This window comes from Berghia stephanieae, chromosome 2, assembly GCF_034508935.2.
Source record: "Berghia stephanieae isolate SIO BIC M18660-M18661 chromosome 2, UCSD_Bste_1.3, whole genome shotgun sequence".
Taxonomy (NCBI): Eukaryota; Metazoa; Mollusca; class Gastropoda; order Nudibranchia; family Aeolidiidae; genus Berghia; species Berghia stephanieae.
The window spans coordinates 7,289,650-7,313,783 of record NC_088361.1 but is presented as its reverse complement, the minus strand read 5'-3'; the positions used below and the strand labels follow the sequence as shown (position 1 = coordinate 7,313,783).

Sequence of the window (24,134 nt, the reverse complement as noted above, 5' to 3'; positions counted from 1 at the left end):
AAACGTTCATGGGTACACAGAGTTTGTGTGTAGGTCCGTTATACTTCCAGATGGCAATGTTGTGAACTCCTTGGCCAAGCGCATTCTATCTATATCCGTTCTCTATTTAAACCAATCTCTCTTTGTTTCACCCTTTTTTTGGTGCTTTATTTGTAATTGAAACTTTTTACTATCCCACTTTCTTCCTTTTAACTGGCACTGATTTGATCTTACTATTGCAAGCGCCGTAAAACCCTTAAAAACAAACAACTCGATTTGGAAATCTTCCAATAACCGCTGCGACTGCAGTGAAGCGTTCATCTTGACGGAAGAAAGCAACAAAATACAGTCGGGCATTATGTATCTGTATGTGTGTGTTTCTTGTGTGTTTTGTGTGTCTGTGTGTGTGTATGTCTATGTGTCGGTGGGGGGCGAGGGGTGGTAGATCGAAGGGATATATGTCATTAGATAAAGCAATGTCATTGATGATATTGACAGAAATATAACGATTGACTTCATGACATTGCTAGATTATAATAATTTTCTATCAGCCAAGAATTGTGATACGTTGAACAGTAAAAAAAATTATAATCTCGAGCTTATATAGAGTATATCCATAAAAGTGCTCAAACCAAAAGCGCAAACTTAAAATGCAGGAAAAGACATTAGCGCCTGTGGGGTATTGTTACAATTCATTCGACAAAGACAACGCTGTTACTAGCCAAGCACTCATTTTGCACCTGAGTGTGGTGAGAGGGTGCGAGTAAAAAGCCTTTTTCCAATGACTCAACCGTGAGCCACCCAGAGCGGGACTCGAACCAGGGATCTGTCTAATCAATGGCAAGTGGCATACCACTATGCCACAAAGCTACTCAGGAACTACCTGTTAAACCTTCCCCTCTTCCAATAATTTAGTAAAGTATTAACTCTTTTACAGTGTGAAAAAAAACAAGAATTAAGAAAAAAAATAAACCAAAACCAAAAACGTTTTAAAAATAATTTTGGCTAGAAAACTCATCCTTCAAACATCGATCAACTAAAATGACGATCATTTTCTCAAAAACTTCTCAGCCATGAGACTTCGTCAAAATTTTAAGACCTTGTTTTTCTTTAAGAGAGTATGTATTAGTGTTCCAGTATGAGGATTAGGTAGGGCATAACTTTATCATTTTTGTTAACAATATTTTCATACATTAAGGTGTTATTTAATTGGGATGAGTCTGGGGCTTGAAATGTGATTCCAAGCTTAACTTTCTAGGAGGAATTCAAGGTGTGGCCCCAAAATTTAAGTAATTATTCATGACGTTGTTATTCTAGCAGCCTAGCAACAACCGTAATAGCTAGTCATGGGACGTGCATGATTTAATTTTATGTGTGTGTGTGTGTGTGTGTGTGTGTGTGTGTGTGTGTGTGTCTCCACCCAAACCAAGAGCATTTAATTTATTTTTATGTTTCATGTTGTGTCATGTTATCATTCCAATGCAACGTTCAATGCAAACAAATATCTAGTTAACATTTCTAATTATCATTGCAGATGTGATTAAATCTTTGCTTACATCACAACAAAGAATTAAAATCATCGACACATAAGTAAAAAAAAACACAACTATAAAGCCTTTTCTCTCTCTCTCTCTCTCTCTCTCTCTCTCTCTCTCTCTCTCTCTCTCTCTTTCTCTCTCTCTCTCTCCCCCCTCTCTCTCCCCCCCCTCTCTCTCTCTCTCTCTCTCTCTCTCTCTCTCTCTCTCTCTCTCTCTCTCTCTCTATTGATAAATTTTGCACGAGGTTTCATAATCATGTCAATGAAGACACTAAATACCTTAAAACAGGCTTCCAATGAGAAATTATTTGAAATGCAACAATGATTACGTATAATAGTAATAGACATTTTAATTATATTAAGCCTTAAGCTGTTTAATAATAAGCTTGGATCTCAATTCTTTTTGTAAACAAATTTTGAATTTTCACCAATATATATATATATATATATATATATATATATATATATATATATATATATATATATATATATAATCTTTCACTCCCCCCTCCCCCTCCCCCACATGTGTGTGAGTGTGTGTGTGTTTCTCTCTGTTTGTCATACCTTATTTCCTCCTTTTTCTTCTCATTATTCTCCTCTCTACGTCTTTTTCATACGCCTCCTGCTCCCTCCCTCCTCCCCCTATTTCCCTCCTCCTCTTCCTCCTCCTCCTCCTCATCCTCCTCCTCCTCCTCCTCGTTCTTCTTCTCCTTATTCTTCTTCTTCTGCTGCTTCTTCTTCCAATCATACTTCTTATTCCCCTCCTCCTCCTTCTTCTTCCCCTCCTCCTTCTTCTCCTCCTCCTCCTCCTTATTCTCCTTATTTTCTCTAAAATACACCCTCTAACGAATGCCACCTCGCTGAAAAGCAATCCGTAGCGTTCGGGTTTCATTCAGTACATCAATCCACGGGCTGAAAGGGTCTTGCTTCCTGAATGAGCACTTGGACAAAACGAGGATTTGTGTTCAAGAGTCGTTCATACAAATGGCATGCCAAGTACCTGGGCTCTGCTTTTGTTAAAAGTTAATTAGATTTTAATGTGTTGTTTATTAAATGGGTCGCTTTTTTACAAAAAAAAAAAAAATATTCACGATTCAATGGGGATGATCTTTATTACCTTTCCATGTGCTCGAGGTCATTGGTCACATTGCAAAGTGTGTTCAAATTGACCCAGATAGTGAAAAGTGTTCACAGCTTTGGAAACATCTAAAACCACGATTGGTCAATATGTTCAGCTTGACACATGGGAGTGTTTACAACTGTCATAAACACAGCAACGTTATTATATTTATTGAGAAATGTCCAATCGTTGTAAAGCAACCAATCATGTGATCAATGACTAGGTTGGACGAAAACATGAATATAGATCACCCCCATTAATGTTTTCTCCGTGAACGCTTGCCATTCAAGCATTTGACATGGATGCCTTTTTTACTATTATGAGTCTCGAGTTATTCAATAACATATATTGCATCGATTTTTGAAACTTTTGTCAGTTATCGTATAATGTATTAAAACTAATCGAATAAACATTTCAGTGGTTTTGTTTTTTACTCTAAAATTTAAAATAAAATATATTTTGCCCTTGAAATCAACCGATGACCGTGATCCGAAGACCCATAGCCACATAAAATACTTGGCTATCACCCTGAGCAAACAACCTGAGCATCTTACAAATTTAACACAAATCATTGAAAAAAAATGCAGTGTTATCAAGCATTGCAATGCTGGTTATTCCTTTTTCATTGTGTCAAAATAATGTGAGAAATATATATATATATATATATATATATATATATATATATATATATATATATATATATATATATATATAGTCATTGCTTTGAATTCATGGTTTGCACAATGCGTGCAAAGCTGGAATTCATTGAGTGATTTTTTTTCTCGACGGTGCACCCAAAGCCAATATTGCATTCACCTAGTCATGTAATTAAAGATTGAATAGCTGGATCACTTTTTAACGCAGGGAGTCTCAATCTATTATGAGGGGTTTTCAATATTGTTGGCATTTATTTTGCTTGCACTATGGTTTAACAAAATCTATTCAATTATTCATTCCACTGAAGATAGAACTTGAAATAATTACGAATTGTTCAAATAAAGAATATGAGTATAAACAAAGAAATACTTTTTTTCAGGTCTTAAGGCTAATCAATAAATTACAGATACATATCATATACCACAAGTCATACACAGACTTGTCCAATGATAAAATCGATCGGTTTGTGACTATTATTGATTTATTGATTATTGGAAATCTTTAAACATGACGTAGTCACTGTAATTCAATACTTGTTCCCACAAAGCATGAAAAGATAGGAGTACCAGTGACATTGTATGGGCTCATAGGTTGTTGACAGCCAGAACTGAAAAATACAAAGAATTTATATTGGCATTGACATGAGCTCTGCCTTTGATATAATCCGTAGAACAAAGCTTTTGAAGGTACTAAGCTCATGTCTCGAAAAGATCATATCCGACTTATAAGATCACTGCTGACAAACTCAACACTTACGTGTACATCTCGTGCGGAAACAGTTTCACTATTAACATCGCTAGGAACTCCCCAAGGAGAAAGTCTGAGCCCAATTCTTTTTTTTTAATCGTATATTTGGAAGCAGCTCTAAAGCAATTAAGACAACAACTCCCGATTCCTCAAATCCTTTTTCCGCGAACTGATTTACGCAGACGATGTTGGCATTATATTTGATAAAGCAGACCTGGCGAAGCAGCGCATACCAACAATATCAAATACTCTGTGACATTGAAATCTTAAGGTCAACGAATCCAAAAATACAAATTAAACAAATTAATTGTTAACAAGAAACAAGCGGAATGGAAAAGTGTAAGAAAATTCGGAACTTGATTAATGAGAATTAATCAAACGGAGGAAAATGCTAGCTCAAACTGCATTCAAACAACTACACAACGTTTGGAACAGGACGAACATCATTCATGAAAATAAAAGAATACGCCTTTACGGAGCGCAGTGCTGCCAATCCTTATGTACAACTATGATACGTGGGGTACTACAATAAAGAATTTGGACACCCTGGACTCCTTTCATCGCCAACAACTCAGAAGTGTTATGGGGTACATTGGCCAGACAAAATCAGTAATGAGGATGCATATAACAGATGCAGAGTACAACCAGTCAGTACGCGAATAAAGAAACAAAGGTGGAAACTGTTCGGACACGTGCTCCGACGAGATGAAAATATTCCAGCTCAAATCTCGATGGATGATTACTTCAAGCAAGGAGCCAAATGCAGAGGGCGTACACCAACTTCATTTAAAACATTGAATCAAAATCTCAAAAAATATAAAATATTTAGAAACAACAACCGAAGAACTGATGTCAACAACACAAGAAAACATCCAATTGCCTCAGCACCTTAACACACATGATGCCATTAAAAAGCTAAGAACACTTGCACTGTACAGAGATTTATGGAAACAATTACTAACTGGATAACAGAAACAGACTGACACACTCGAAGTCACACACGTCAAGCTTCCATGGGGACTGAGCAGCCAAATTCATTCACAAAGCATGTATTCTTCCAGAGTATATATACGCTTTAAAATTCAATATGATACAACAGTGAATCATGAATTGTAATATAGATGCATTTCCCTTATATAAATATTGTTGCTATGCGTTTATTAAAAAAATTCACAACATCCGCCGGCCGGATATAACGTACCAACACACAAAGCAATGTGTAACTTTAAACGTTATAGTCTGATTAATAGATAGTATGCACTTGGCTAACAACATTGTCATCCGGAAATATAACGGACCAATACACACAACTATGTGTAACCATGAGCTGTTATAGTCTGGATAATACAGTTAAGTGAGAATTACTCATAAACTTGGATGGCAAAAAACAATAACAAAGCCCCGAGTGATGTCAACTTTATTCTATGTATACAATTAGTAAGAACTACTCGTAAAATGGCTGGCTAAAAACAATGACAATGAGCTGAGAATGAGGTCAATTGCGTTTTATTATAGATGAATACCGCATGATTGAGTATGGATTTTTTTCCTCTTGAACATCTTTTAACGTAGTCGTCCATCAAACATATATTATGAATGCGACCTTTATTTTACATGAAAATTACCTAACGGACAGCGATACACACATATATTATTATAATGCGTAGTTTGATAAATATATTACGAAAATAAACATTGCAACTCCCCCCCCCCCCACCAATCAGTTACTTTCACTTCTCCTCAGCTACCATAACGATTATTTTAACCCCTTTTTCCGACACTGGTACTGGTTTTGCAATCAACCGTGAAGAGCGCTATTTTCATTTTTGCTTTGATCGATTCAGCATGGAAATTGGAATCTGACAAACAACTACCCATAAACTAGCCATATAAGGGTACCAATGCTAACTCTTTATATCAGATTACACTCGTTAGGGTAACATAAAAAGAACTGCAAGAAGGCTAGAACGTACGTAGACAAATCAATATTTATCGATCTTATTTTGGTTCGATTTGTGTTGTCACCATAGTGACTTTGAAATGACAGGTACTACAGGAAATAATAATGAACGCTACGGTCTTGCCTGTGATCAAAAGGTTAATATTGATTTTTTTTTTTTACAGTAGTGGTTGTATTATTGAAACTACCATAAATTTATCGTTGTCATTTACCTCATGCCCAAACATTTTCAATAAGCATATCCATTTTGTTGATTTATTTTGAGATATTTACATTAAATTTACAAAGTAGTTTACTAGAGCTTGTCGAGTTAAATCATTAATAATTATATAGTGAAGTTTGTGGAGTCATAACGAGGGAAGTGACGTTACGACTGTTGAAGCGTATTAGCCATACTAAGCTTGTGACAAGAGTTAAACGGGTAACCATTAAAATGAATAAGAGTGTGTATGTTGTTTCATTTACGAAAATGAATAACAGACCAATAGACGATGATAATAATATAGTTTTTGTGTGTGTTTGCTTATTACTATAGAAGGAACGAAGATGACGTCAACAGCTCTTTGTTATTATTTTTAGACAGCCTGATTAGTTCTGTCTAAATTATAGATGCTGTAACGCTCGGCTATGAAACTCACATTGACATCCGGAAATATAACAGACCGATACACAAAACTATGTGTAATCTTGAACGTTTATAGTCTGGTTAAAACAGTTTAGTGAGAATTATTCATAAACATGGATGGCAAAAAAAAAAAAAAAACACACAAAAAACAAAAAAAAAACCCCCAACAAAACAACAACAGCAACAACAACAAAAAAAAAACAATAACAAAGACCTGAGTGACGTCAACTTCGTTCTATCTATATCAATCAGACTATAAACGAAGTTAAAGGTTACACAAGGTTTTTTTTTAAGTTGATATTATTAATTTGGCCTGTGGGTGTTATATTTTACATAAACATATGGCATCAATATGATCATGCTAGTGGAAATGTTTCATTTGGATATTCATTTTATGTAGCCTCTGTTTTATATTTCCAGAGCAAGTCGCACATTATCAAGATTTACAGGAAGAGACAAAATACAAACAGATCAAGATGGGTGTGATATCACTGGTCGGAAAGTTGGTGCTGGTCATCGTCAATATGGTGTTGTTGGTAAGGGCCGAGCATAATATGTGATAGATTGATAACATGAGAATAGGGAACGGAAGTGTGATGTAAAAAAAAAAAAAAACTCGTTCTAATCTCCTTAGAAGTTTAAAAACAATCTTCCGGAGGCCCGGATACATACCCTGTGCATTTGATCTTCTGGTTTCAGAGTGATGACATCTAATTTTCTAGTTTTGAATACAGGGGCAGCGTGGCTCAGCGGTACGGTCTTTGCTTCGTACCGAAAGGTACTGAGTTCGATCACCCGCCGCTGCTCTGTGTGGCCTTGAGCAAGTCACCTCGCCCTAGCTCAGTTTGCGGCGCTGCACTGCGGCTGACGTTTGGGTTATTCCAGTCTTCCCTTGGAATAGACCCTAGAGAGAACTTTTTCCTAATTTATTTAATATGTTGGACATCAATAAGGATCATCCATCCTCGTTCTTTTACGTCCCACAGTCCCAATAATCTGCCAATACACCTGCTATTAAAATATGCCACCTTATTATGAGTTAATATGTAACCTATTCATCGTTAGTCATCCGAAAGACGCGACATACACACTTCCAAGGATTTTAGAATCGGAAGGGTAGACGGTCTTTTCTCCGCTGCCCTATTGATAGCGGCAATAGAAATGATATGTGCTTTAGGTGGTGTTGGTGGTAGTTATAGTTGTGATTCTAGCAGAATGGTAGTGGAAGTAGTAGTAGTAGGAGTAGTAGTAGTAGTAGTAGTAGTAGTAGTAGTAGTAGTAGTAGTAGTAGTAGTAGTAGTAGTAGTAGTAGTAGTAGTAGTAGTAGTAGTAGTAGTAGTAGTAGTAGTAGTAGTAGTAGTAGTAGTGGGTAGTGTGGTGTAGGTGAGTAGTACAGTAGTAGTAGTAGTAGTAGTGTAGTAGGTAGTAGTAGTAGTAGTAGTAGTAGTAGTAGTAGTAGTAGTAGTAGTAGTAGTAGTAGTAGTAGTAGTAGTAGTAGTAGTATAGTAGTAGTAGTAGTAGTAGTAGTAGTAGTAGTAGTAGTAGTAGTAAGTAAGTAGTAGTAGAATAATAATAATAATAATAATAATAATAATAATAATAATAATAATAATAATAATAATAATAAATAATAATAATAATAATAATAATCATCATCATAATAATAATATAATAATAATAATAATAATAATAATAATAAAAGAAAGAAGAAGAAAGAAGAAGAAAAGAAGAAGAAGAAGAAGAAGAAGAAGAAGAAGAAGAAGAAAGAATAAGAAGAAGCCACTGTAGCAGCAGCAGAGTAGTAGTAGTAGTAGTAGTAGTAGTAGTAGTAGTAGTAGTAGTAGTAGTAGTAGTAGTAGTAGTAGTAGTAGTAGTAGTAGTAGTAGTAGTAGTAGTATGTTTAGTAATTATAGTGACAGTTAGTAGTACTGGTGGTAGTGACAGAAGTATAAGCAACAGCAACAACTGCAACAGCAGAACCAGCAGCAATTATATAACTGCTAATAGTTGTATATAGAGGAAAATATTTCATTTATTAATAAAAAGGGCTAGTTGTGTAGTAGGGGCATTATGCATACTGTTACATTTTTAATGTCTTACCCTTTTTCTGTTTACAGCTGTTATCCCTGGTAATGATAATCCTCGGCATTATCATTGTGGCAGGAAAAGATATCTACAATGATTTGCTGGACAAGTGGCAGACAAAGCTTGAGACTTCCGTGAACGATTTAGGTAACTCTTTGTTTTTCCTTGGATTCACATCTAAACGCCATTGGTTTTGAATGCCTATAACATTCCACGCTCTTCAATGGTAAACGTTAATGTACACAACATGGAAATGATATCTAAACAGTTGTGTTTAAAAATTCCAAGAACAAAACCAAAATTAAACATTGTAAAACTAAAAGAACAACTGCAAAAAAAAAACAAAAAAACAAAACAAAATAAAAAAAATTGTATAATCACCAAAGTACACACACATATAATATACCCGGGGGGGGGGGTCCAAGTGGCCGAGTGGTTCAGGCATTGCACTGTGACCCGGAAGGACCCGGGTTCGAGTCCCGCTTCAGGCACTTTCGTTTTTTTCAATGAACAAGATTATTAACTTCCAATTTGCTCACTTGGACAACATGGGTGATTCCTGTTGACATCAGACATCTTGTTTGATGAGTTATCTATATTCCTTCGTGGAATTCCTAGGATACGATGTCTTATTATGATGTCGTGGCGGAAAAGGCATAATTTATATATATATTATATATATATATATATATATATATATATATATATATATATATACTATATATATATACATATATATATACATATCGAGTATATATATATATATATATATATATATATATATATATATATATATATATGGGTGTGTGTGTGTGTGTGAGTGTGTGTTTGTATGTGTGTGTGTGTGTGTGTGTGTGAATCAAATTTTGATGGTGATCATTCCATAAAACCACTGCAACTAATCTGTTCCAGGTGCCAGTGTGGACACGAGTGACTTGTCTTTGAGTGACTTCCTTGTGCCCGTGGCCTACGCTCTCATTGTCATTGGCATCGTCACTGGCGCTTTGGCCTTGCTCGGCTGTATCGGTGGCTGCTATACCTTGAAAATCGTTCTCATTGTGGTAAGTGTTTCAGGGTTCCCTAAAAAAGACCTTAGAATCCAACGGACACAATATTTATTTGGAAATACTTCGTATGTTCCTCGAGTGATTTTGATAATCTGTATCAAGGGAACATAAAATCTCGAATGATATCAGTACCTGGTTAGACAGAAAAACTGTCGAAGGTCTTCAAAATATTTTTTTTTTGGGATAAGATTCACTTTTTTTTCAAAGTTTCCATATTACCGGTCTTGGCCAACGAGATAAAATAAACCTGAGCATTTAGATGGCGTAATATACACTAAAGCGATCAAAGCGCTTTACAAGGGGTCCCTAGCCAAGAGCAACACTTAACATGTGGGATGAGACATAACGCCTGTTGGGTGATATTACAATTTTTTCCGACAGAGAAAAGCCAGGTATTCATTTTACACCTGGGTCCTTCTCCAAGGTCTTAGCTATGTGCCGCTTAGTGCGGGACTCGAGCCATGCACCTTTGAGTCAGAAGGTGGGTGACAAGACCACATAGCCACACAAAACGTCAATGATATAAAAAAACACAATGCCTGAACGCTTATCTGAGATTGGAGACATCTTAACACCCCCCCCCCCTTTTTTTTTACCTCATTAAGGGAAATTGAAATGAATAATTGCAAACCATGTCAACGATATACCAATAATTAATATGATTAGATTACCTCTATTAGATTTCTTAAATCTGATTAGAGAGTTTTAAAATTACATCGTAAGTTCTGCGGATTACGTGCTACTTATCAAGTATTATTACATGAAATGTTAGTTATAGAACAATGGTTCTTAAACTTTTCCAAAAGAAAATTCAACCAGCGGTCTCCTATGACATTTCGGACGTCTTCGGGTCCCTAAGTGAAAACTTTGATAGACCAGTGGATGCTGTGTGCATGATGAAGTTCATTGTTTTTCATTCTGAAAAGCTGCTTTCATTCAAAAGCAATCACTTTTTGTCAGAGAAAGGATATACATCTATGGTTTATGTAAAACATTGTTGCTTTTTCTTTTCTTTACTGAAACGAATTGAAATTCCTATCTATCGTAGATATGTCTTAAAATCCTTTATCACTATAGTAAAATTGACCAACCTTTTCGCAGTCCGCCAAAATGAGTTTAGCGGTCCCCAAGAAAACCGCAGACTCCAGTGTGAGGACCACTGTTATAGAAGGTTATTAACATTTTTTTGGATGTATAATCATGTCCATATGGCATTTAGGATGCAAACATAACTCTCAATCATCAAAACAATGCTTACGGGATTCCCCCCCCCCTTTTTTTTCCACAGTACGTAATAGCTACAGCAGCCATCTTTTTGGTCCAGCTCATCGTCTGCATTGCAGTTTACGCCGACAAATCAACGGTGAGTTGTTGTTTTTCTTAAGATTGGTCATTACTTTTCAGTGGGTAGTGCATTTGAAGAAGGCTCATTTATTTGAGATCAATAAAATTTATTGATCAATATCTCATTCGGAGCAGGGACCGCCAATGGATTTGGATTTAAGCCCACTAGTGAAACAATAATATATATATATATATATATATATATATATATATATATATATATATATATATATATACTAGTAAAAAGCCCGCAATTTCGCGGGGAAAGAACTATTTTCATTCGATACTGTACTCACCATCATTTAATGAGGGCAGATTGGTAAACAACGTTGTCTGTGTAATTTGGTATATCTTCGGTTGATTTTTCTGTGTGGCCCAATATGAAGTGTAAGCCACTATAGCCTCTGACCCGTGACATCAAAGGTGAAAATACAAATTTAAAGAATACTGGGGATGTAGGAGCTTTCGGAATGTCTCCCCTTTACTTAACTTATGGAAAAACAAAGACCCTAGCACCTTTAATAACACTTATGACTAACCTCTCGAGCTAACCCTAATAGTAAAAAAAAAAACAACTCTCGGACTTCCTTGCACTACCTTTCAATACTTAACAAATCACAATGGCGGCCGAAAATCAAAACAATGGTCAAATTAGGAAATTTTAAACTTTCACAAATCTATCAAAGTTTGTTCTAGAGTTTTTAAAATGCCTGACAAAATATCAACGGTGAAAATACAAATTTAAAGAATACTGGGGATGTAGGAGCTTTCGGAATGTCTCCCCTTTACTTAACTTATGGAAAAACAAACGCCCTAGCACCTTTAATAACACTTATGACTTACCTCTCGAGCTAACCCTAATAGTAAAAAAAGAATCAAAATGGCGACTGAAATGCCTTCATGTGATCAAGTGAATAATATCACTATGAATGCCACGATTTGCTGAAAAATGCCAACACCCACACACAAATGTATACACCACACACAACACACACACACACACAAACACAAACACACACACGCACACACACACACTCACACACAAACATACACACAATTAGAACATACATAACAAAACTGATCACCGCTAAATCAAAAACCCAACGGAAGTAATAATAATTCTTGATGTCATAAATAGATGACGCAAATTGACAACTTTTTACAGTGTCAAAATTAGTTGATTTTGGGATTCAAGTGTCGTCGTTGGTACATATTTTATGATATCTGTTTGACTCAACGAACTTTCAAACTGACTTTAAATTATAAAAGGAAATCAAGTTATCTGTTTATCTATCTGTAAAAAATACATTTCTAATTTTCAAATCTTTCAGTAGAGTTGTGCGCCGTATCAATTTTTTTATTTACTCAAATAAGCACAATTTTCTCCACAATGCTATATTTTTTAAGAAAGGATACTGGGGATGTAGGAGCTTTCGGAATGTCCCCCCTTTACTTAACTTATGGAAAAACAAACGCCCTAGCACCTTTAATAACACTTATGACTAACCTCTCGAGCAGACCCTAATAGTAAAAAAACAACTCTCGGACTGCTTTGCACTACCTTTCAATACTTAACAAATCACAATGGCGGGCGAAAATCAAAACAATGGTCAAATAAGGAAATGTTAAACTTTCACAAATCTATCAAGGTTTGTTCTAGAGTTTTTAAAATACTTCTATATAATGACAAACTGAATAAATAAATGCCTGACAAAATATCAACGGTGAAAATACAAATTTAAAGAATACTGGGGATGTAGGAGCTTTTGGAATGTCTCCCCTTTACTTAATTTATGGAAAACAAACACCCTAGCACCTTTAATAACACTTATGACTAACCTCTCGAGCTAACCATAATAGAAAAAAAAACAACTCTCGGACTGCAGGTTTGTTCTAGAGTTTTAAAAATACTTCTATATAATGACAAACTGAATAAATAAATGCCTGACAAAATATCAACAGTGAAAATACAAATTTAAAGAATACTGGGGATGTAGGAGCTTTCGGAATGTCTCCCCTTTACTTAACTTATGGAAAAACAAACACTCTAGCACCTTTAATAACACTTATGACTAACCTCTCGAGCTAACCCTAATAGAAAAAAACAACTCTCGGACTGCAGGTTTGTTCTAGAGTTTTAAAAATACTTCTATATAATGACTAACTGAATAAATAAATGCCTGACAAAATATCAACAGTGAAAATACAAATTTAAAGAATACTGGGGATGTAGGAGCTTTCGGAATGTCTCCCCTTTACTTAACTTATGGAAAAACAAACACCCTAGCACCTTTAATAACACTTATGACTAACCTCTCGAGCTAACCCTAATAGTAAAAAAAGAATCAAAATGGCGACTGAAATCCGCTAAATCAACAACACAACGGAAGTAATAATATTACTTGATGTCATAAATAGATGACGCAAATTGACAACTTTTTACAGTGACAAAATTAGTTGATTTTCGGAGTCAAGTGTCGTCGTTGGTACATATTTTATGATATCTGTTTGACTCAACGAACTGTCAAACTGACTTTAAATTATAAAAGGAAATCAAGTTATCTGTTTATCTATCTGTAAAAAATACATTTCTAATTTTCAAATCTTTCAGTAGAGTTGTGCGCCGTGTCAATTTTTTCATTGACTCAAATAAGCACAATTTTCTCCACAATGCTATATTTTTTTAAGAAAGGATATATATATATATATATATATATATATATATATATATATATATATATATATATATATATATATTGATGATAGTTCGACTTTTATGTATTGCAACATTTTTTTCCGCTAAAGCTTGAGTAGAAAATAGTCAATGGTTTATTTTATATTTTCCATTTTTCAAAATATTATAGAAATATTGTTATAGCTGTAGCCTATACGAGTTTAAGACATCTTTTAGCGCCAAAGTAGTTTTGTTTGTACGATTCTGTAATACGGTAATTTGTTAGTTCATAATCAGCGTGATTACGAATTTATAGTCTATGGTTTAAATACAAAATTGATATACATTTTTTTGAATTGCATCTACAAACTCATAGAGACTATATTGTTCTGTTATGTAATCAAAAAGAAGTGTTTGCCTTACCGTTCGTGTAGGACTGACCAGTTAAGTTTTTCCAAAGTAAAATTGCGGTGATTCTCTTATTGCTAATTACATGTCATTTATATCAATCTGTAAATTACCAATTTCGTGTTGTTGCTGTTAATCAAAACATCCATTGTTTCTTTTTTTAATTTTATAACAAATGTGTAACATAATGATATTTTCTCCAGTTCGACAGCACGGTGAAGCCCTACATCAAGGACACGTTAGACGATTACGCCGGTATCGAAGGTAACGATGCAAACAGTCTTGCATGGAATGCTCTCATGAACTACGTACGTATGCCCTGCAACTTTTTGATTATAATATTATTTTTTTTCTTGGCGGAGAAAGAAAAGAACGGGAGAAAAAAAATGAACATTGGGATACTTAGATTGGCCCAATCTTCTGATGATGAGTAACGCCGACCGGCTAAATTCCCACTCAAGGCTGTCGTAAAAGTAAAAGCTTTCTACAGTTTTAATTTTAAAGAGGAAGGGAGGGTGGGGGGGGGGGGGGGGGAAAGAATCCACGTATAATTTAAAAAAAAAACAACAGGTTTAAATAAAATAAATAATATCACTACGCGTAACTCTCTATAAGAAGGTGTAGAAAAACAATTTATAATCAAGGGATTCATCTCATTTTGTAAATTATGGCAATAATGGAATCTTTCTTTTTTTATGATTTTTCTCTCTTGTGCGTGTTGGAAAAATAATGATTTCAGAAACTACCTCATAGTATTTCGAAACTGTGTATTTAATTTGTAGCACAAAGGTTAATTTTCACCCGATAATTGACTGTCTCATAGTATTTCGAAACTGTGTATTTAATTTGTAGCACAAAGGTTAATTTTCACCCGATAATTGACTGCCTCATGGTATTTCGAAACTGTGTATTTAATTTGTATCACAAAGGTTAATTTTAACCCGATAATTGACTGTCTCATAGTATTTCGAAACTGTGTATTTAATTTGTAGCACAAAGGTTACTTTTCACCCGATAATTGACTGTCTCATAGTATTTCGAAACTGTGTATTTAATTTGTAGCACAAAGGTTAATTTTCACCCGATAATTGACTGTCTCATAGTATTTCGAAACTGTGTATTTAATTTGTAGCACAAAGGTTAATTTTCACCCGATAATTGACTGTCTCATAGTATTTCGAAACTGTGTATTTAATTTGTAGCACAAAGGTTAATTTTCACCCGATAATTGACTGTCTCATAGTATTTCGAAACTTGTATTTATTTGTAGACAAAAGGTTAATTTCACCCGATAATTGACTGTCTCATAGTATTTCGAAACTTGTATTTAATTTGTAGCACAAAGGTTAATTTTCACCCGATAATTGACTGTCTCATAGTATTTCGAAACGGTGATTTAATTTGTAGCACAAAGGTTATTTTCACCCGATAATTGACTGTCTCATAGTATTTCGAAACTGTATTTAATTTGTAGCACAAAGGTTAATCTTTCACCGATAATTGACTGTCTCATAGTATTTCGAAACTGTAAAGTTTTCCGATTGAGATATTCGACTTTATGTCAGATTCACGATGATGTTTATTTATGATAATTGTCAGTTATTCTATTGATGTTAATCAATGTTTATTTAGCATATTCACATAATGATGATATTCGAATGGTATTTGTCAAGTAATTGAGATCGTTAACTTGATTATTGGCAAGGTATTATAATTTGTTCAATTGTTGTACAAAGGTTTCCCGTATGTGTTGTATTCATGTATATTGTAGAAGGTATTCCATGATCATGATTCGAAGATTTGTAGCAAGTTATTTCCATGAGTCTCATGATCGAATTGTATATGTGCAAGTATTACTTGATTGATCGAAGTGTATTTATCAAAAGTAATTCACATATTGATTATCGAATGTTTAATTGAGAAAGTATTACCGATCTGTCTCTAATTCGAATGTTAATTTGTCAGTAATTCCTAATGATTTATTCGAAGATATTTAAAGTATTCCGTTGACTGTTTTCGAATTGTATATTAGCACAGTTTCACAATGTTCTATAATTCAAGTGTTTTAGCAAGTATTTACATATGACGTATATTCGAAGTTGACAAGTATTTCACTATTGCGTCTCATGATTTCGAAGTTTGAGCAGTATTCACTATGACGCTCATTTCAGGTTGACAAGTTAATTCGATAATGATTTCTATTTCGAAGATTACAATATTCCTAATACCTCTGTTCGAACTGTTTCAAGTTTCCGATTGACTTGTATTCGAAGTTTGTAAGTTATTCGATATGATGTATGTATCAAGGTTATTTAGAAGTATTTCCTAATTGACTGTATATTCGAATGATTTGTAAAGTATTACAATTGACTGTGATCGAACTGTGTATTTATTTGTAGCACAAAGGTTAATTTTCACCCGATAATTGACTGTCTCATAGTATTTCGAAATTGCTATTAATTTGTATCACAAAGGTTAATTTTCACCCGATAATTGACTGTCTCATAGTATTTCGAAACGGTGCATTTGTAGCACTAAAGGTTAATCTTCACTCGATAATTGACTGTCTCATAGTATTTCGAAACTGTGTATTTGTAGCACAAAGGTTAATCTTCACTCGATAATTGACTGTCTCATAGTATTTCGAAACGGTGCATTTGTAGCACAAAGGTTAATTTTCACCCGATAATTGACTGTCTCATAGTATTTCGAAACGGTGCATTTGTAGCATAAAGGTTAATTTTCACTCGATAATTGACTGTCTCATAGTATTTCGAAACATGCTTTATTTGTAGCACAAAGGTTAATTTTCACCGATAATTGACTGTCTCATAGTATTTCGAAACTATGTATTTAATTTGTAGCACAAAGGTTAATTTTCACCCGATAATTGACTGTCTCATAGTATTTCGAAACTATGTATTTAATTTGTAGCACAAAGGTTAATTTTCACCCGATAATTGACTGTCTCATAGTATTTCGAAACTATGTATTTAATTTGTAGCACAAAGGTTAATTTTCACCCGATAATTGACTGTCTCATAGTATTTCGAAACTATGTATTTAATTTGTAGCACAAAGGTTAATTTTCACCCGATAATTGACTGTCTCATAGTATTTCGAAACTATGTATTTAATTTGTAGCACAAAGGTTAATTTTCACCCGATAATTGACTGTCTCATAGTATTTCGAAACTATGTATTTAATTTGTAGCATAAAGGTTAATCTTCACCCGATAATTGACTGCCTCATGGTATTTCGAAACTGTGTATTTAATTTGTAGCACAAAGGTTAATTTTCACCCGATAATTGACTGTCTCATAGTATTTCGAAACGGTGCATTTGTAGCATAAAGGTTAATCTTCACTCGATAATTGACTGTCTCATAGTATTTCGAAACGGTGCATTTGTAGCATAAAGGTTAATCTTCACTCGATAATTGACTGTCTCATAGTATTTCGAAACGGTGCATTTGTATCACAAAGGTTAATCTTCACTCGATAATTGACTGTCTCATAGTATTTCGAAACTGTGTATTTGTAGCACAAAGGTTAATCTTCACCCGATAATTGACTGTCTCATAGTATTTCGAAACTGTGCATTTGTAGCATAATGGTTAATCTTCACCTGATAATTTGTACTTACAGGAGAAATGTTGCGGGATGGATGATTACAACGACTTTACAGGTCTGGCTAACTGGCCCCCAAGTACAATCGGTGGAAACGCTGTCTCAGGTCTGGTGACCCCCGTCATCTGCTGCGTCACCAAATCGACGGATTACACGTGCGCCAAGGCTCCTCTATCCACATCAACGAATTATTACCAGACGGTAAGTGCTCCATTAATTAACTGTTTTTATTGGATTTATGTTAGAACATTAAGTTTGGATTGGGGGCTATGCGTAGATATTTCGAGGTAATCTGGTCTGAATGAAATAAAATACCCATTGGGGGGGGGGGGGGGGGGAATACTACTATGCTGCCGTACACTGAAAAAGCAAACAACAACACTTATTTCAATTTTTGGCCAGAAAACTCGTCCTTCAAATATTGATCGAATGAAATGACCCTCGTTTTGGTATCAACTCCCATATATGGGTCATGCAAAATCCCAGGAGTGAGAGTTTTTGCCAAGATGAGGGTCATTTTAATCGATCGATATTTGAAGGACGCATTTTCAGGCCAAAATTTTAAATACTTGTTTGGTTTTTTGTTTGTTTTGTTGTTGTTGTTGTTTTTCAGACTACGGCTGTATAAAGACAAGCCTGAAAATGGTCTTCCCTGAAAATAAAATGACGAGTCGATTTTTCAGATTACATTCACTTTGATATTTTGATATAAGGCAATTTTTTCATAACAGATATATCCAAAATTGAAGGCAGGTCTTTTGGCTTAAAAAAGGGAGAAATTTCATACGGATTTGACCCCAGGATTAAACTGTCTGAGATCGCACTATTCTATTCGTGTTTTTGCTTCTCTGTCAGATACTCACCAAATTTGACAGTATATCTATAACCCAATTTTCTATGATCACAGAAGTGTACCTCTATCATAAACCATTGATAGTCGGTCAAAGATAATGTCATGGAAGCTAATCAACGCAACTTCTCTGACTGGCAAACAGCAAACAGTTCTATCGTCAGTCTCATTCTATAAAAGTAGTTAGGGCAATTCACAAAATACTATAAACGAAAGAAACCCTTTCTCTATAATCAAAGCATTTCTTTTTCATCATGAATTTCAGGGTTGTTATGACAAACTTTTTGACCTGATCCTAAGTAATGCATTGGTTGTTACCGTCATCGTCCTGTTACTGGCCGCTCAGGTAAAGACAGACGAGAACTATCTATCTGTTGATAATATTTTAATTTATTTGTGTGTACATAATATGAGATCTGCCTAACTTCATTCTCTCTCTCTCTCTCTCTCTCTCTCTCTCTCTCTCTCTCTCTCTCTCTCTCTCTTTCTCCTCTCGATCTATCTGTCTAGATGCGACCCGTACTAACTGTCACTACTACTACTACTACTACTACTACTACTACTACTACTACTACTACTACTACTACTACTACTACTACTACTACTACTGCTACTACTACTACTACTACTACTACTACTACTACTACTACTACTACTACTACCACTACTACACTACCACCACCACCACCACCACTACTACTACTACTACTACTACTACTTCTACTACTACTACTACTACTACTACTACTACTACTACTACTACTATGGCTATGTGGTCTAGTGGTATGACACTCGCTTTCGGATCGGAAGGTACCCTTTGTAAAGCGCTTTGAACACCTTTAGTGAATATAGAACTCAAGCTTTTTATCTATCACACACATACACACACTCACACACACACACACATACACAAACCATGTGTGTATATATTTATGATATTTTCTAATAGTTTTCACTCATCTCTATCTATTGACATAATTATGGAATAGTCATTTTATGCCTGTCTATCAATACAGCAATGAATTTCATTCTTTTTTTGTTTTCCCACATTATATTTTTGTGTCTAATATCTTTTATTATGCATGCTATTTTACAGTTTGTGTTGATCTTTTTCACCATTTGGATTCTTTGCACAATGGACAACAAGATAGACATTATATAAGTTTTGGCCAAGCTCATATCTATGGTAAGAATTACTTCCTTATTAATATGATATAGCTAGTAATAGGATTCAATAGTCGTAACGTCACTTCCTTCCTAATGACGCATGGTAACTTAGCAACACTGGCTCTTATAATTCGGAATCAATGGCGGACGCCGTAGAATTTTTCTCCGGCGAACATAAAAGGTATCCAGAGGGGAAAAAAACCCCATAAATTTGATCATGTTTTGACTTTTACACATTCTGATCACAAGGCATATAAAAAGTTCTAGCCAGCATGAAAAAGTAATGATTTTCTTTGTTTAGAACCAAGATGGCTGCCGTTGCCAGGCGGCGTGACATCAGACTATTGAATCGTATTGGATTCAATAGTCTGATGTCATGTCGCCCAGCAACAGCGGCCATCGTGGCTCTAAACAAAGAAAATAGTTACTTTTTATTCTTCATGCTGGCTAGAACTTTTCATATGTCTTGTGATCAGAATGTGTAAAAGTCAAAACATGATCAGATTTATAATGTTTTTTTTTCCTTTGGATACACTTTTATGCTCGTCGGAGAAATATTTCATAAGGGCATCCCCACTGTTCCGATAGTTTAGAGCCAGTTACTAAGTTACCATGCGTCATTACGAGGGGAGTGACGTTACGACTGTTGAAGCGTATTGATGTGAAGGAGAATGTACAAGATTGCTGCCGATCTATTGCTAACTGAGCCCGAAAAAACACCAAATACGAAATGGAAGTCACTGGCTCTTTATTGTTGTTTTTAGACAGCCATTTTGGTGATAAGTTCTCACTAAATTATATCAATCAGACTATAATAATATACGTTCAGCGATATACGCAGTTTTGTTTGTTGATAGCTTTTACACGGCTGGTGGATGTTGTGAGTAATTTATCTAAACGCATAGCATCTCTTTAAAAAAGTGTTTAATGCTGGTTAACTTAATACAATTTAAACAGCGAATTTTTATTAAAGAATTTTGTAAGTATTTCTAATATTATTTATGTTGAAGACAAATGACAATGAACATTTTTATAATATTGAACTTGAGAGTTTTTCGTAATAAAGGACGGACCTTAGAAAAGAAATGTTTATATTAATTGCTTACAAAGGGCAAGATGCTTAAGGATACGGATCTCATATTTTCACAATATCATCAATATCTTTTACTTCTTTATCCACAGAACGTTGAACTGTGATAATGGAAACCTTTTTGTTCCATGGCTGTTTTGTCGTATTTATCTTTACAAATTATGTTATTTATTAATGCTCAAAATAAATTCCTATCGTGTTTTGTTTGTCTTAAGTGAAAAATATGTGCCGAATATATTGAATGAAATAACGTTTTATTTTTTGTATTCAATTGTTTATAAACCTTTGTTTTTAATCTTTTAAATTTTGAGAAGTTTCATTACATGAGACTTACTTATTGGAAAGTATAATCAAAGAACAAATAGAAACATTTTGAAAATGGATCCTTTGTATGCAAGCCAAGCAATAAATTCAGAAATGGAAAACAATTATGTATGTGAGTGAGGGCTTAAAGACATTTATTTCTTATTGTTGCGATAACGAATAATAACTTCGTGTATAGTATTTATATAAATATGATTTTGAAGTCCCTTTTCTTTAATTTCCTTTTTCTTTTTACATAATTAATTGTTTTACAAGACGTTTACATTTAGCAGTTATTGCTCTATTGTTTATAAGATGTGAATAGTAATTTATTAAACTGCGATGTGTTTTCATATGACGATGAACGACATGGTTGTCTGGCAACAGTTGAAATTTGTAAAACTGTTTGATGAGTCCTTCGGTGAGGAAATCTGTTATTTACTGACAAAAGACCCTTTTCTCATTTTGGCCAGAAAAACGTTTACTTCACATATTTATCTAAAATAAATAAGATGACCCCCAACTTGTCAAAAAGTCTTACCCAAGGCTTCAAAAAGAATCAAGTCTAAGACTTATCGACAAATCGGGAATTAACATAATGTATCTCAGTAAGACTTGATTTCGGTCACCAGCCTGTGAACAAAAAATAGGAAAGGTTCCGGTTTAAAAATGCCTTGATATGATCATAACTATAGATAAAACGAAATTGACGTTACTCTGTTCTATAGATAGAATGCGCTTGGCCAAGGAGTTCACAACATTGCCATCCGGAAGTATAACGGACCTACACACAAACTCTGTGTAAGCATGAACTTTTATAGTCTGGTTAATACAGTTTAGTGAGAACAACTCACAAACGCGGATGGCAAAAACAATAACAAAGGCCTGAGTGACGTCATCTGCATACTATCTATAGATAGTCTCTGTTCTATAGATAGTATGCAGATGACGTCACTCAGGCCTTTGTTATTGTTTTTGCCATCCGCGTTTGTGAGTTGTTCTCACTAAACTGTATTAACCAGACTATAAAAGTTCATGGTTACACAGAGTTTGTGTGTTGGTCCGTTATACTTCCGGATGGCAATGTTGTGAACTCCTTGGCCAAGCGCATTCTATCTATACCCAGTCATTTTATGAGTAGTTTTCATTTAATCAGACTATAAACATTTAGGGGTCACACATTGTTTTGTGTGATGGTACATTATATCCGGCTGATGGATGTTTGTTTTTTTTTTTTTTTTTTTTTTTTGTTTTTTTTTGGACAAACGCGTGGCATCTATACTCATTATTTACATCTTGAACAATCACAAATATAATCATTAAAACTTATTCACCATATACATGTTATTTAAAGTTGAGAAGATTGCCAATGACGTTTTTGAGGGGATTTATTCTTCTTGCCTCTATGGTTACGAATTTTTAATTGTTCGATATAAAAACAGTTATTACAAGAAATAAAAAAATTGCCGAAAAGGTGTAGAGAAGAAAATGTGACACATTTTTGGGGAGAAGATTCAATTTATCACTGTATGAATTAAAACATCTCTGGCCAAAGTTTAAAAAAAAAAGTGGTTTCGAGATTGGGTGACAGAAAAAAACGTATAACAAATAGAAAAAAAAAGAAAAAGGGAAACAATGGAGTAAAGGAGTAGACACGAATTTATTATTATTATTATATTATCTATCTTGTCTTTTCTTTTTAAATAGACAGCTATAATGAAAGCTTCATCCACTATTATTGTGTAGGGCATATCTAGACATCTAGTTGTATTTTTGTTTGTTTGTTTTTTTTTGGAGAGGTTTTTATTTTTTGGACATGTTGATTTTCCACGGGAACTCTCAGCTTCTACTGAAATTATGAAATGTGTTTCATCAGCACACGCTTTGAAGAGATGAGATAAAACAAGAAAAATGGAGCTCGTTATAGTTACTCCTTTTGATAAAAAAAAGTGAAGAAAATTTTCACTCTCTCTCTCTCTCTCCCTCTCTCCCTCTCTCTCTCTCTCTCTCTCTCTCTCTCTCTCTCTCTCTCTCTCCACCGAATTTTATATTTTACTCATATATTGATGCTTGTCAAGCAGAGGAATAAACAGCAGCGATTGGCCAATAATTATTCAGATTAGGAGATTGATGTGTGAACCGAGTTATGCCAAGATAACCATTTTATTCGTTCGACTTATGTGTTACTTGTCTTGTACATATTATTATACGCTCTTGTTAACATTTCTATTAAATGTTGACATCATTTGAGGTTGACAACCCTGTAAAAATCCGGAAAAAAAGATTAGGGTTATTCAAATAATTTGTTATGAAACGGATTTGTGTTTGATATTACATAAAATCAACTTCATTTTTTAAAAATATCATATCATGACGCTTTTGAAACATAATATTTTAGATCTAAAGTAAACAATTGACAAATTTGTCACTATTCTCAAATTTCCACCAAAAAGATTTTTAAAAAAAAGAAAACATGATTTACCTAACAAGCGTATGGATAACTGGGCCTGTATTAGATCTAGCGAAACAGTGACATGAAAGGGACTGATGCTTTAATCAGTTAATGTATTGGACCCAGGATATTGTCCTGTCAATTCATTTTATTTCTAATATAATGATGTGTAGTTGGGATTGCAAATCACTATCACATCGTTGATGCATGCATGTGATGTCTATATGAAATAATTCAAATTGTGGAATGATAACCAAGAATGGTTGTAGAGTTCATGAAGATCTCCGAGGCTGTCAATACATGAGGAGGCAACATAAATATCAGCACTTCGGGCCAGAAAAATAATAAACTTTAAGTTTTTTGTTTAAAGGATCGACAATCATGTGTCTATACAAATATGAATTAAATTGCAATCTGTTAAATGAAGTAACTGTTTTTC

At 34.4% G+C, this 24,134-nt stretch overlaps 1 protein-coding gene across 2 annotated transcripts in view; it reads left to right on the top strand.

Annotated features, from left to right (window-relative positions):
- The window catches only part of LOC144964250 (uncharacterized), a 28,358-nt gene extending 4,660 nt beyond the window's left edge, over positions 1-23,698 (top strand). Inside the window, exons 2-11 of one of the 2 annotated variants that reach the window (XR_013643786.1) lie at positions 7,046-7,161; positions 8,743-8,857; positions 9,623-9,771; positions 11,066-11,140; positions 14,407-14,511; positions 17,852-18,034; positions 18,949-19,029; positions 19,780-19,869; positions 21,033-21,954; positions 22,350-23,698. Coding sequence is in view for 1 of the 2 variants with exons in the window: in XM_078898304.1 (XP_078754430.1) it covers positions 7,102-7,161; positions 8,743-8,857; positions 9,623-9,771; positions 11,066-11,140; positions 14,407-14,511; positions 17,852-18,034; positions 18,949-19,029; positions 19,780-19,845 (834 nt within the window). In the remaining variant the exon portion in view is untranslated. Of the gene's footprint in view, positions 1-7,045; positions 7,162-8,742; positions 8,858-9,622; positions 9,772-11,065; positions 11,141-14,406; positions 14,512-17,851; positions 18,035-18,948; positions 19,030-19,779; positions 19,870-21,032; positions 22,172-22,349 lie in introns of those variants that run through there. The other variant, XM_078898304.1, reaches the window with a different exon arrangement.
- The last annotated feature ends 436 nt before the right edge of the window (positions 23,699-24,134 follow it).